This window comes from Atta colombica, unplaced genomic scaffold (genome assembly GCF_001594045.1).
Source record: "Atta colombica isolate Treedump-2 unplaced genomic scaffold, Acol1.0 scaffold7, whole genome shotgun sequence".
Taxonomy (NCBI): Eukaryota; Metazoa; Arthropoda; class Insecta; order Hymenoptera; family Formicidae; genus Atta; species Atta colombica.
In genome coordinates this window covers 836399-851444 of record NW_017259561.1, presented here as the reverse complement: position 1 = coordinate 851444, position 15046 = coordinate 836399, and the positions used below count along the sequence as shown (strand labels likewise).

Sequence of the window (15046 nt, the reverse complement as noted above, 5' to 3'; positions counted from 1 at the left end):
GGGGGGGGGGGGGGGGGGGGGGGGGAGGCGAGCTCGAATTTTCTTTCTATTAATTTTTTTCTATTTTATTCTAAATATGTTTTAAATCTTTGCTTTTCAATGCTATTTAATAATAGAGGAAGTAAAAAAAAAATTTTGTTTTAATTTGGCTAGAAAAGAGATTTAGATCCCTTTTCTATATTAATTTTTTAAATTGAGGGATAATAAATAATTAAATATTATTTTATTACAACAATAAATTGTCGGAATAAATAATTATTTGTCTATTAATAATTATTCTATCATCTTTTCTTTTTTAAAAATTTTTATTTATACATTCATTAAAAAACAAAGTAAAATGTAAGAGCTTTTAACATTTTTAAAATTAGTTTTAAAAGAAAAAAATTATTTAAAGATTAATTTAAATTTATGAGAAAAGTAACTCTCATAATGTAAAATAAACGCATAACTCCTACGCATAGTTTCTTATGCAAAGTGAGATCCAATGGGCTTCGTTAAATATCCTTATCTTTTACAAAGTAATGCATAGCACGAGACGAAAATCGTTCACAAAATCGGTAATCGGCTGCGGGAATTCTGGGAAGATAATAATATTTGCCCTGATGGCAATCAACCGTCCAGACGGCGGCCAGACAAGACAATGATAGATCAATCTTGCGAGTCTCGCACGCTCTGATGCGCGTCACGTCAACCCGTTCACCCGCTTCGCGACCTCACGATCGTGTTGCCGACGTCGGGCTGGCTGAAGACTTTAGGAAAGAGTCACCGACGACCGCGGTATACGACCGTGACCAATTTACAAACGACCGTCGTCGTTTCTTGGCATTGGTAAGTACATTTTCCTTCCAGTCAAGTCAGTAGCCCCAAATCGGTCGGGAGGTCAACGGTTACGAGAGACGGACGAAGCCGCAAACACAGGAAGTGATCCTGATCGTGATGATGATGATGATGATGATGATGATGATGACTCGATTTCATCAGTTGGATTTTCTGGCGGTCGTTGGGGCGCCATCTCGCCATGATAATGCATGCTGAATGAGGTCGAAAGGAATTCGATATGCGATAAAGGAGAACTCTATTTTGTTTAATTGAATTATTTTAGAAAGAACATACTACTCCAAAATTTATATTTTTTTAAGAAACACATTCACAATTGTATCATTATGAATTGTATCATTACGAATATATTTTATTTTGTCATTGTATTTGATTGTTATTTCATTGTATCAATTTAACAAAATTAAACAAAATTAATTTTTTCTGCATTTTTTGTGTTTAATAAAATGAAATAATATTAAGATACTGTACATATATAATGTAAAACCATTTTGCATGATATTTTAAAAGTTAAAAATCTTCCTTTCTAACATAATAAGCGATTCAATAAAGAACTAATTTAATAATATTTTGGCACATTGTTTGGCACATAATGGAATTGTTTTCGGATAGTAATAAAAACGTTCGTAATCAATAATGATACAAATTATTCAATTAATTCTCCAATTGTAAAAGATGGAATGGATTTTTAAATATTATTAATATTTTTTTGTTGTAATTTAAGAATTAAAAAATATATAAATTGAACAAAGATTTATAAAAAAATAATAATAATGATATCATTATTTATCTCTCAAGACAATGTATGTTATATTTATTAACACGATTTAAAATACTTCTGCCCGATAGTATTTTAAATTCAATTAAAGAGTAACAAAATAATTTTAATTAATCTAAGTGTATTAAAAATTATAATAAATGAGATAAATATCAACTGTGGATCTTGATATATAAAGTATATTATATTTCAACCGGTTGATCATATAAAAATTAATGATATCCAGGACATTGTCTCATTTAATATCTTTTTTATTACTCAGAGTCCTTTAATTATTTTTCTAAGCATATTAATTATCTTTAATATAGTTTTATCTTACTGCCTCTTCATGCTTCTTCAATCTAAATACAATGCTTGCTAAGAGGGCGTTAGCAAACAGAGAATATCTGTGAAACTACGCGAAGTCCCATATGAGTTCCTCCAGCTAAATAATCGATCATGAAAAGTAAAAATTATTTTATTTATTATTCTAGAAATATCAAATATAGTAGAAATTAATTCTATTATTATTTCTATTATTATTCTCATTATAATTTATTAAATAGAAAAAATATTTTTTTGGCAGAATTATTTAATCAAACGGATTATCGTATAACAGTTTATTGTAATATATAATTATGTAGAGAAATGTTTGTTCAACGAATAAAAGAAATAAGTTACCAAATCTTTGCAGGAGATAAGAAGTAAATAGATTTTGTTATAAAGACTAAAAGACTATAATATTGAAAGAAAAAAATAAGAATTATAAATTTCTATTTTCTATTTTTTAATAATAATTTTCTTTAATAACAAATATTTATTGATTTATTTGTATTTCTTTAAAATCTTGTATATATTTCTTTTTAAATCTAATAAATTTTAGTAGTATCAAATTTCAAATAAAAGACGCAATACATCGATAAGGATAATACCTGGCATCTCGTCGATAATACCGATTTGCTTAAGGTCGATTAGTCGAATTGAAATAATATCGACAAGAAAATCGACTTTTAGTTAAAAAAGATTCGAATATTGATTAGTCGATTAATCGAGGAAAATCGACGTTGCTCATTTCTGATGACCAGTAATCTTGCCAGCAAAAACAGTTGTGTGAGGGTTAGATGATATTAGAAAACATGAATATACGCAATATATACGCACGATATACGAAATATAAACAACTTGAAAAGTAAATAGTGATCGTCGCGTCTGTCACATAATGTAAGTGTCAATTGAAAGATTAAATTTATTTTATGTCTGTCAAATTATTATTACATTTTATTTTATCACAACAGGACCAGTTATTACAAAAATGAATTGTAATTTTTATAAATTTAAATTATTTTTATTCTAACTTGTATTGTTTCAGTATATAATAAAACTGATTTATCCTTATTTTATTTTAAGTAATTATATAATATATAATTTTTATTATTTTGTAGAATATTTTATATATTGTATAAAACCATTATTAATTTTTTATCAATTTGTTAAGTATTATTTTTGTTAAATATGAATATAAAATAATATCTTAAGTGTAATATGTATTTTAAGTATCTTTTTTGTATTTTTAATAGCATAAATAATTTCTTTATAAGAAACAGAAATATTTACTATACTTAACACAATATTAATTTTAGAAAATTATAAATTTCTGGAATTCTGCACAACAAATTATTTGACATTATGTGGGACGAAGATCTGATTACTATTGCTCTGCCTACAATGTCTACTATTGTTTTCTTTGTATTTACGGTAAATTTCTTTCGATACCTCATAGGTAGTCCTCATATTCAGATAAGAGATGTTACAAAGGAACATAATTGGAAGGCAATTAATGAAACAGCTAAGGTATTTTTAAGAATTTACAGGATTATTATAGATGTCTCTTATTTGTGATAAAATAAAAACATCTATATATTCCTGAACATGTATATTTTTCTTATTTTTAAATTTATATGTAATTGTTTCAAGACATCAACAAAACAATAGAAATTGCTTGTACCAATGCATGATCCCGTTTTAATCGGATTGAAATAATTATAGTAGCATGGAATATTAAAAATATAACAGCAGTAGTAATCTAGTTTACAAAAAGATTGTATATGAATTTTGATTAAAGTAAAACAATATTAAATTATATATTAATCATATATATAAAATTATTCTATATACAGGCATATTACTGTAGTATTTGTGAAACTTTATTACTGAACCTTGATGCTCTTTTCTGTGATTCTTGTGGCGTGTGTGCGGATCGAGGTTGTGTAAAGCTTGCTGATAAACAGCTAAAGTGCAAAGCTATAACTTTCAATAATGATCAGCTGATGAAGCATCATTGGATTAAAGGTATATTATTAGTTTGTAATTAATATATGTATTATGTTAAATAATATGTGTATTAATTTGTAATTAATATATGTATTATGCTACTTTTTAAATATCTTTTGTTATATTTAAAGGTAATTTGCCACTTGTTGCCATGTGTTACATCTGTGAAGAAGAGTGTGATGTAGAACCCGGCCTTACAGACTGGTGGTGTTGTTGGTGTCAGAGATGTGTTCACAAAACATGCAAATCTTCTCTTTCTGAAGTAATGATTAATGATATTTCGTTTTTTTGAATATTTTTCATAATTTTTAAATAATTTTTTTTGTTGCAAAGAATTATCATAATAATACACTGAAAATTTTAAATCATTATAATAATCGTGTACCTCGCTCAAAATTTTATATATTTATTAATTTTTTAACCTTAATAACAAAATGGATTGCTGGATTGCATATGTAGCCAAGAAAAATAATATTTTTAAAAATACAATAGTACAATAACGTTTAGTTTATTATTATATATATTGCATTATAGAATGCGTTTTATTTTATTTTGTTATTCTGAAAAAGTTGTCAAACAAATTATGAAAAATAAAAACATATTTCTTTCCAGATATGTGATTTTGGAAAATTCAAATTAATGATCATTCCACCAGGAAGTTTAGAAGTAATAAATCGACGTAGCACAATGAGACGTAGATTACATCTTTGTTCTGTCACACCACCAAATTGGTCTAATTGGAATCCAATCATTATTGTAGGTAAGAGAACAAAAATAGCAATAAGTGTTTAAAAGACACAATAATGAATTAATGATGTTTGGATATATCTTTTCCTTATTATTCTTTTTCTTGATAGGAAATAGAAAATCAGGAAACAATGACGGAGGCCAAATTTTGTCACTGTTTAGAAGATTGTTAAATCCTGCGCAAATCGTAGATTTAGCAGAACGTGATCCAGTTGCTGCCCTTGAATGGTGCCGTTTGTTAGGAAAAATTCCATCTACTATACTCGTAGCCGGCGGTGATGGAACTGTCGCTTGGTTATTAAACACCATCAATAAACTCGAATTAGAGGTAAATCCCTCTTGATGTAAACATTTAAATATGCATAAGCACGAGTACAAACAAATATTTTATACGGAACAGCCTGTTCCATCTGTAGCAATAATTCCTTTGGGGACAGGCAACGATTTATCCAGAGTATTAGGATGGGGAAAACAACATGATTCGCACTTAGATCCTACGGAACTATTGCAAAAGATTCAAGCAGCGGAGAAGATAAAGCTTGATAGGTACGTGCTAAAAAAATTGTACATTTTTTTAATTACCGATTGATTAGAGCTACATGCAGCATGTAATTTAGGTGGTCCGTGATGATAAAACCACTCAGCGGATTAGGATTTAGAGGATCGTATCGTAATTTGTTCATGTACAATTACATAAGCGTGGGCGTGGACGCACAAGTGACTTTGAATTTTCATCGTACAAGAGAGAGTCGCTTTTATTTGTTTAGTCATAGAATATTTAACAAGGTATCTCTTCAAATAAATGTATAAATAAAATATTCCAAATTAAATAAGGAAGTTTATGTGCATTTTGAACATGTTTATAGCTGTTATATTTGTGCTTTGGCACACAACAAGTCGTGGAAAGGGAATGTAAAGATCTCGATAAAAGTTTAGAAGTCTATTTAGATGACAAGAAGATAGAACTGCCTTCTGTTGAGAGCATAGTGATACTTAACATTCCATCTTGGGCTGCCGGTGTCGATCTTTGGAAAATGGGAATAGAAGGTTAATTTAACTCTTTAATGAAATTATATTTATTTAAATATAATAATTACTAATTAAATATATTGTTTAATAGAAAACGAAGGTTCGGAAGTGCAAAGTATTAACGATGGCAAGTTAGAAGTAGTTGCGCTTTATTCCTCATTTCACATGGCTCAGCTTCAAGTAGGCCTTTCGAAACCACATCGAATTGGTCAAGCTAATAATGTAAAGGTATTTATTTTAATAATTCAAAAGATTTTTTGTATCTACAATTGATAAGTATTGTTATTTTTTAGATAAAATTATCGCGGCCATGCGCTATGCAAGTGGACGGTGAGCCCTGGTACCAACATCCATGCGAATTCAACATAACATACAGCAATCAAGCTTCTATGCTATTGAGTAGCGATTCTTAAATATTTGCCGCGTGACCTTATAGAAAAAAATTTGCACAAATGTATTTATTCATACATTATTGTGTGAGTATCAGTTAATATTTGCCAAATATATGAACAGCTTAGCTCGGCAATTAAAATATTGAAGTGTAAAGAAGAAATGAAGAACTCTAGTCAATGTTATTCCATACAAAAGAATGTACGTACGTTATATCTTTTATTGATTGTAGTTATTTTTATTTATTGGTACTGTATTTATAATAAAAATATACAAATAAAATATCAAATAATACATAAATAAAGATATTTTGATGTTTACAAAAGTTTTTTCCTCTAACAACGTTTTTAAAATAACATTTTGTTTATTTTTTCTTCTTTTATGTTAATTAATGGCTTTTTAAGCCATTAATAGTTCATATAATCATAGTTATATAAATTATGTGCACTGAAAAGTTTTATCGGTATACCATAATAATATTATTGATATTAAAAGCTAATTTCAGATAATTTAGAAATTCATTTGTTGTAAAACTTCAGTCAAAAATTTAATGTGTAAAACTATATTATTTTGAAAAAAATAGTAAAGAATAATGTAAACAAAAAGAATATTTTAACAATTTTTCTTTAATAATAAAAAAATAACATAAGAAAATTAATTTTATTAAATTATGACAGAACATCAAATGTATTTTTTATTAATCTTGACAACAGCTTGGATTTTGCACGAGATGGCTAGAATAATGAAAGACATTGATATTGAATGACATTGATTAAGATATCTTAAAAATTTGAAAAATAAAATAAAATATAGAGGCAACATCATTTTTGATTGCTTAAAATATTGCGTATTAAACATTAAAAGTTTTATTAATCGAAAAAAGACGGAAAGATTGTATTCGTGAGTACATATTAAAATCATGGAAAATAATTTATTAAAAAACAATTATTACACATACATACATATCTATAATTTGATAAAATAATATAGAAATGTATCTATAATTTTGAAATAATAGAAATGTATGTATGATAAATTGCAAACTATGTTACTATTTTTTAACACAATAATTATTAAATTTTCTTTTGAAGTATTAGAAGGATTCCTTTCTAAAACAGAATCCAAATTGATCGCATTTATACCGAAGAATCCTAGCGAGTTGTGGCGGTCCGCAAAAAAACACTGTAATTTTTCCTTTCTTCTTATCCTGAAGCTGTTTGAATATCTTATCCCAATTGGGACGACCCGCATTTGTTCTGGTTTTTAATCCTGTAATGAGATCTCGCTTTTCCTAATCAACGAGAAGTAATAAAAAAAAAATTAATAAGCTAAATTTTTTTGTCATTTGTGTAAATTCTCTAGCACAAATTTAATCTCACAATTAAAAATATTTACAACTAAGACTAAAAATATTTAAATAATTTATGTATAATTATAAAGATATTTCTGACTTTTTCGTGCAGAAGATCCAGCGCCAATTGCAAGCCAACTGCCTTCATGTCGCTTTTTTGCAATGCGCTTGTGATGTACATATGCATCTCCAGAAAGCGTTCCATGGTGATACCTAACTCAGCTTGTTCTATTTCCAGTTGAGATAGTAAGTTTACAAACCACTCAAACGAACGTTGATTGCGGTTAATCCAAAAGAAATCTACCTATAAAATATTCTTCTTTAAATCAATAATTTATTTCAAATTTTATTTCAAGAGTAATAAAATCAGAGAGAGAGAGAGAGAGAGAGAGAGAGAGAGAGAGAGAGAGAGAGAAAGAGAGAGAGAGAAAAGAAAAATCTATTAACCTTTCGTAAATTCATTACAGTAGGCGGAATTTCACTAGCCCAGGAGAACGAACATTTTGGACAGGTATGTCTCGCTTTCCAATATCGATGCATAATCGATTGCAATATAGAAGCAAAAGGTGTAACTCCGATTCCTGTGGCGATCAAAACAGCGTGCTGCGCTCGAAAAATGTGACTTGATGGTGCTCCATAAGGACCGTCTAAAAAGATCTAGAATGACGACACGTTTTATTTATTCGAAATAAATAAATAATAATTAATAATAATTAATTGAAGAAATCTTGAGAACAAATTCGTAGCTCATAATAAAAACTGTTTATAAATAAGATTTACCTCCAGTGGTTTTCCTACAGGATAATTTATAGGTTGAAAAGAACTATCAGATTTCAAATCTAAACTATCTGAACTAGTTACAGCTTCACTAAACCCTTGTCTCAATTTTCCTTCTTCCGTCACAATTTGCATTGTAATCGGTGTAATGGGTGTTCTTTCATTTCCTTCTGTATTTGTATTTGACACTGCAAATATACATGATAAACAAATGTAATATGGAAAGAAACTTGTATTTTTTAATATAAACATTTTTTACATCATAAATATCATTCACTCAAACGATTTTTCATAGTTATAATTATTATCTATATTATTATATTATTATTATATTATGTTATTTTGCAAAAAGATTTTTTTCTCTACATTTCCAAATAAATATTATATTTTCCAACTTACCAACACTTGACAACACATCAATCTCATAATCGCCCATTTCAAAGCTGGGTGTTTTGAATGCGATAATAGTCGGTTTTGTCCGCATATATCGGAAACTTTGAGCCAATGATTTGTTCTGTGGACTTAAGTAAGCTAAGCCCAATGACTTGAATCGCGCGCATTTCATCTGACACTCATCGAAATTCCTCTCCGATTCAGATCTCATATAATCTCGAAGTCTACGATACCAAAATATATAAGAATATCATTATATGTATATAAAATATTTTATTACAAATTTTATAATTGTTATAATTATAATTTGAAGACTTAATCGTGAGATAAAACACGTAAAGAAAAAAGTTAGTGACAAGATTAACTTTTTGAGAGAGAGCAAATATGTCCAATAGTAATTTACTTACGCTCTGAGTCGCTCTTTCTTTTTACTTTTGATCTGCATATCGGGCATCGAGTGTGATTTTTCAAGTGGTATTTTAGTACCAAGAAAAAATTGATGTAGTCTCTTATCTCTTCTTAAAGACACATCTTTCCATTCCTTATTTGATTCTGGCGTATCTATTAAATGAATCCATATACAATATTTAATATTAACTTAGGAAATAATAATTATCATGCAAATGTGTTATAAATAATAACGTGACTTTAATAATCTGTTTTTTTTTCCTGCAATAGAACTCTTTTTCGACAAATATTGAACATATACCTATTTCACTTTAAGTTCCAAAAGTATACACTAATTCAACCACAGAAAACGGACCTTATATGAATTTGGATTTATTATATCTTTTTGATTTTTAAGCGCGCGCGCATGTGTGTATGTGTGTGTATGTGTGTACTATATATTATTTTTTAAATAAGTCTCACGTTCTGTTTTTAAATATGTAGACTTATTCTTAATCGATGCATGCGAAGGTGACATGGTATTCGATAATTCAGATACGAATGAAGGATTGTTCAGTAGATTGTGAGCCTGAGATTCCATTGAGGCTTTCTGTGTCATAATAAGTGGTGTTTTTTTGCCATTGATAAAACTACACAATAAAAGATATTAAAAAAATTAATACATAATACTAATACTAATACATAATATAGCACAACGAAGAATGTTAAAATTCTATTGTTAGAAATTATTACTTTAAATTTTATGCACAAAATTACTTTCTGGACTTTGCATAAATCTTTAATCACAGCGGACTTACGATTTTTTGGGGAGAACACAAGCAGCGTCACAGTTCTCAGCAGGCAGTATGTCAGCACAATGAAGTTTTATTTGTTCTTTTTCAAAGTACGAGTATAAACTGTTGGTCCATTCACCAACCGCACGAATATGTAGCCACATATAATCTGTAAAAATAATATATTAATTTTGAAAGATATACATATATACACGTATATAAATATAACCATAATAATAAAAGATAACATCAATCAAAACGCAAAGAATTTCTAATTTACCTTCTTGTTCGGGAGCACTGCTAATAGTAAAAGGATGCCATTCATATTTTGCTATCACCGGAATTTTAACGAATACATAATCGCCAGGATGAAAGTGAAAATTGGGTGGTCTCTTAATAACCAGATGAGTCACCTTCGAAGGTAAAAGGAGACCGGAACTTATGTATGTTTTTCCACGTTTCGAACGTAACCATCCGAGTCGACGAATCTTTTCCACTAAGTATATGACACCCGGGCCGATAAACCACTTCCAAAAGTTAGGGCCATGGAAGATCATCAGTATCCAGAATGGTATGTATAGCAGATGAGACCAATAAAATATCTTGTAACAAAGAATTATTTTAATTAAAAAGACGATGAAACTATTGCTTTCAGACGTTTTGGATCATAAAAATTATAATTCTGAATTTAAAAATAAATACATAGAGGTAATATTATAAAAAATTCGTACCTCAAAGCAACCTCCACGTCGTACAAACGACATAGAACAAATGATCATAATGACGAGTATAATAAACAGAACTATCCCAGTTGGATATGCACTGCCTGCAATCAGACCGAAATATCCAGGTTGACTGGTTAACAACCATTCAAACATAGTGTAGTTTCCGCTATTCATTTTCTCGTCTTTTACTATTACCGTACCTACAAATATTATTAGATATCAATTATAATTATAATTATTATAATTATTATAATTATTAATTTAATTAAATATAAAATAAGACAGAATATTATATAAATTAAAATAATAAGAATTTAAAATAATCTTTAGAGTTTCAACAAAAGAGTTTCACTATTTTAAATTATGATGACATTAAGTATGAAATAATAATTAAATAAAGTATTAAATATACCGCAGTAAATGAGATGCATTAGAGTATGTACAATGCTGAAGATTCCAATCAATATCCCTGTCATTTTATGAAGATATATATGATGATCTAGGGGCACTAATGAATTGAAACTATGCGTTCTTAAATACGTGATGCACTGGCGCAGCATTAAAACCAGGATAAACGTGCAATCAAAGTTCAGACACTGCCCTAAAATATATTTTTGAAATACAAATTTTATTCTTATATTTTTGTTTTTAAACATTAAATTTACAGGAATTTAAGTCTTAATAATTAACACAACTTGATTTCAAATTTATTAAAAAATTTTTTATTTTGAAATAAAATTATTACACGTTTACGTGACAGATATTTACACGATGGTTTAGAAAAGATTGAGTATATTATCATACTTACCGCAGGCACGCGCAAACATTATGTAGGCACTGTGATTTCGATATTTGTAGAGACGAGAGACGAAGAGAATCACGTTGATAAGCATGAACATCGAAATAAAGGCAATGAACACGTAATTATTCTTCATGTATGGTTTTGTGAGTTGATACGGACGAAGAGATAAAAACGTATCCAAAATAGATTTTTTCTTTAATTTTGGTTGCGGTGGTACCAACCATCGATCTATGCTGCGATTATCATATTTTTATACCTTAAGTTTAATACTTACTTTAAAAAAATTGATAGAATTTAATAATTCAAAATTAACATATAATAATTAAAAGAGCATTAAATATCTATATAGTAAATATTAATTAGGAAAAAATTTGCTTTTTTAATTATAGATCCATAAATTTAAAAATTTTGTACTATTTTATATAATTTTTTGTCTAACCTGATCGAGAGATTTTCTAGTAGACCCTCATGTTTCTCTAACTGTTTTTTTAGACCTTCAAAAGTGATCGCTCCTCTATTGTCTTGATCAGCTTCCTCAAAAAGTGCAATTGTCAGATCTTCGATTTGCTCATCGCTGAACTTCATTCCATTTTCTTCCATACAAGCTCTCATAACATGTTCTAATTCGCGAAGTTGTATTAATCCATCACCTTTTATTTGAAAAAAATCAATGTGAAGTAATGAAGCTAATTTATATCTAGACAAAAATTCCAAAACATTTGAAAAACATCTATTCATTTTTCACAAATATACATTAGATCTTTAGCATTTTTTAAAAATATATATACACTGAAAAAAATATGCTTTATATAATATTCGAAAATATGCTTTATATAATATTCAATTTTAATAAATATTTAGTTGAATACTGCTAACTAAATATTTATTAAATATAAAGATATATTTATTTGATACAAGAAATGTTAATTTGATTTAACAATCATTTTTTTTATTGAATAAATATTTACTTATTGTAAGTAAATGTTTAGTTGGCAGTATTAAATTAGATATTTATTAAAATTAACTATATTTTTTTCTCAGTATACTTTTGACAATTTGTATTTAAATCTTTCTTGTGATATAATTTATTATCACTTATTATTTTATTTTTTAAATTTTAAGAAAATGTAAACTTTTTTCATAAATACTTTATGTGATTAAGCACAAATATTACCATCAATATCATAAACTTTGAAGAGAAACCTAATTTTATCATTCGTAGATTTTCCAGCAAATTGATGCATGGCGTCTAGAAATTCTTGAAGCGATATCGTACCAGAGTTATCTTTGTCGAATATTTGAAAGACTCTCTCAGTGAAGAAAGGCTAAAAATAATAAGATAAATATTATATCCCCCAAAATCACGTTTTAACGTTTTTAAGGTCATCAAAATAATATTAGCTTATTATCGTTGAGATTTGATTTATTTTCTTAATGAATAAAATTGATGTATCTGTTTAAAAAAAATGTAATGCAGTGTAATGCAAAAAATGTAATACACAAATTTTGTCTATATAATCGAAACGTAAGACAAAGTAAAAATAGCAAAAAGAAATAAAATAACAATTTTTATATCAGAAAAATGAGAAATTAAAATTTCGTTTGAGAGATGAAGAATACTTATGCCTCCTGCCTACGTTCTTCGAAGTGACGATTGTTTTGAATTCTTCACGGCATATTTCTCTTTCGTTTCCAACAGTTTGCTTAAATATCTTTTCCAGCCATTCAAGATTTTCTTTATCGAAGCCTGCACGTGGCCTAACATAAAAATTTAGTTAGTTAATAAATAACTCTTGGAAGTTGACAAAACTGAGAAATTTAATAACAAAGATAATAATAATAAATCTTTACAGTTTTATAATAAACATATTACCTGGTGTTAGTCACTCCAGATATCATATCTAAGAGTTGAGTAGACGTTACATATCCTGAGTTCTCATGATCAATTAATCGGTACAATTTATCAATGATCTACGACGTGATAATTGTTAATTGTAAATTTTTCACTTGCTTACTCTGTAAATGTAAGAATACGGTAGCTTACCCCTTTGGTATAGAAGATCTGTCGAAAATTGGACAAATTTATTGGATTCTCACCACATAATACGTATGCAACACTTTCAATCTGATCGACAAAATCATTTTGCTTCTCGTTTCTGATAAAGAAATAAAAACAACATTGAATAAGACAAGTATAAGTATATTTAAAGTACCATTAGAAAATTACGTTTTATGCATAGATATGGATATTCATATGATAGGAACTTATCCTTACGTCAGCCTTCCTTTGAGGAATTCGAGCCATTCATCTTGTTTCAATAATCCATCACAATCTTGATCGAATAATATAAATAATTTCCCAAGAAGCACCTGGAAAAAAACGTTGACAAATTGGAAGTAGCAAAGTGTCAATTTTCTATGTAATAAAAATGGATAAATGTTGCAAATTCTTATATAATAGAACGATTTAAAATTTCCATTAATTCAATTTTATTTAAGAGAAGCTAACAGAAATTTTATTTAAAAGAAGCTAACAGAATATATTTGCTTTTTTGAATGCGAAGGTACAAATCTTAATTGCAGAGAAAAAATTGATATTATATTATTTGCGAGACTGCATATTTAATATCCATATCTATCTAAAATAAAATGTTTCTTATACTCATTACATGTACGTAATCTGGGCCAAAGTTAATATGTGATAATGGAAGCATTTATTAAACGTGTTTTATTAAAATTCTAGCCTCAGGTGCGTATGATGGCGTCAACGCATGTCAACGTTAATCAATATAATGCATATCGATCATTATTGTCATGGATCTCGGCCGATACACGTATATATTTCTCTCGATCGTTAAGAAATAGGTCAATGTCATGAGATTACATTGCGTGCTCCTTCGTCACGTACGAGATCCAAAAACATATCCTAACTTTGTGAAATATAATTATTGAATATGATATTATAGTTATTGAATATGATATTATATACAGATAATGCCTAAATTGTTATTCATAACATATTTTAATAACAAAATATTTTTAAAAAATATTTGATGACTTACAAAATCACAACGAGACATTTTTTTTAAAAACGTTTAACTTGAACATTTATTAAAGAACTTTTCGAATTAAAGAACAATTCAAGATATAGTTTATATTAATGTAAATAGGGATAGAAGATAAATTATTATAAAAATAAAAAGATAATTTAGAGACTAAATTTAGCATTAAAAGTAAAAAAGTTTAAAATTAATAAACTCTGATAGCAAATCACTTTGATGTCAAAACGACGTAATTACCAGGAACCGTTGCTACCAGGAAAATTTATTATGATTGTACGTTGATAATTTATTATATTGTGATTAATAGAAAAGATTAATAAGATAAATTGAATGAAATATTGTCCAAATAAGAATTTCAGTTGATATGACTTTTAGAATCATACAGACAAAAAAATTTTCACATTATAATAATGCTATAATTAATTTGTGTGTTTGGTTTTTATAACATAAATTACGCAAGCAAAAAGTATCTAATGTTTTTAATCAATAATTCTTAATTTATATCTCTTATTACAAAAATAAGAAAAAAAATAATAATGAAAACAGCAAATATATACAAATTTGATGTAACAGTATAATTATTTTTATAATATAATAAATGAAGATATTTGATTGAAAGATTTATATTATTCAATACTATAGAAACTTATATTAAAAATCATTA

The 15046-nt window shown here is 27.6% G+C and overlaps 2 protein-coding genes across 2 annotated transcripts in view; one reads left to right on the top strand and one right to left on the bottom strand.

Annotated features, from left to right (window-relative positions):
* Nucleotides 1-2691: 2691 nt before the first annotated feature.
* Nucleotides 2692-6198, top strand: LOC108692381 (diacylglycerol kinase epsilon). Its single transcript, XM_018200606.1, has 11 exons — nucleotides 2692-2815; nucleotides 3235-3445; nucleotides 3772-3943; nucleotides 4057-4187; nucleotides 4538-4685; nucleotides 4783-5000; nucleotides 5073-5218; nucleotides 5290-5458; nucleotides 5539-5719; nucleotides 5793-5929; nucleotides 5995-6198. The coding sequence occupies exons 2-11, from the start codon at nucleotides 3281-3283 to the stop codon at nucleotides 6112-6114; spliced, it is 1587 nt and encodes a 528-aa protein (XP_018056095.1). The 5' UTR covers nucleotides 2692-2815; nucleotides 3235-3280; the 3' UTR covers nucleotides 6115-6198.
* A 986-nt stretch (nucleotides 6199-7184) lies between these two features.
* Nucleotides 7185-15046, bottom strand: part of LOC108692369 (NADPH oxidase 5) — a 13594-nt gene continuing 5732 nt past the window's right edge. Inside the window, exons 3-20 of the mRNA XM_018200588.1 lie at nucleotides 13596-13690; nucleotides 13365-13476; nucleotides 13194-13291; nucleotides 12958-13078; nucleotides 12495-12645; nucleotides 11760-11970; nucleotides 11327-11553; nucleotides 10931-11119; nucleotides 10525-10718; nucleotides 10074-10395; nucleotides 9818-9962; nucleotides 9483-9649; nucleotides 9020-9173; nucleotides 8619-8836; nucleotides 8223-8407; nucleotides 7890-8099; nucleotides 7543-7746; nucleotides 7185-7382 (exon numbers count right to left, since the gene is read on the bottom strand). Coding sequence (XP_018056077.1) covers nucleotides 7185-7382; nucleotides 7543-7746; nucleotides 7890-8099; nucleotides 8223-8407; nucleotides 8619-8836; nucleotides 9020-9173; nucleotides 9483-9649; nucleotides 9818-9962; nucleotides 10074-10395; nucleotides 10525-10718; nucleotides 10931-11119; nucleotides 11327-11553; nucleotides 11760-11970; nucleotides 12495-12645; nucleotides 12958-13078; nucleotides 13194-13291; nucleotides 13365-13476; nucleotides 13596-13690 — 3201 coding nt within the window. The remainder of the gene's footprint in view (nucleotides 7383-7542; nucleotides 7747-7889; nucleotides 8100-8222; nucleotides 8408-8618; nucleotides 8837-9019; nucleotides 9174-9482; nucleotides 9650-9817; nucleotides 9963-10073; nucleotides 10396-10524; nucleotides 10719-10930; nucleotides 11120-11326; nucleotides 11554-11759; nucleotides 11971-12494; nucleotides 12646-12957; nucleotides 13079-13193; nucleotides 13292-13364; nucleotides 13477-13595; nucleotides 13691-15046) is intronic.

Excerpts from the sequence above, each read along its gene's own strand:
- LOC108692381 (XM_018200606.1), top strand. The coding sequence starts at position 3,281 with ATGTGGGACGAAGATCTGATTACTATTGCTCTGCCTACAATGTCTACT. Across the intron at positions 3,944-4,056 it reads GAAGCATCATTGGATTAAAG|GTAATTTGCCACTTGTTGCC; the intron begins GTATATTATTAG and ends TTATATTTAAAG. Across the intron at positions 4,188-4,537 it reads GCAAATCTTCTCTTTCTGAA|ATATGTGATTTTGGAAAATT; the intron begins GTAATGATTAAT and ends ATTTCTTTCCAG.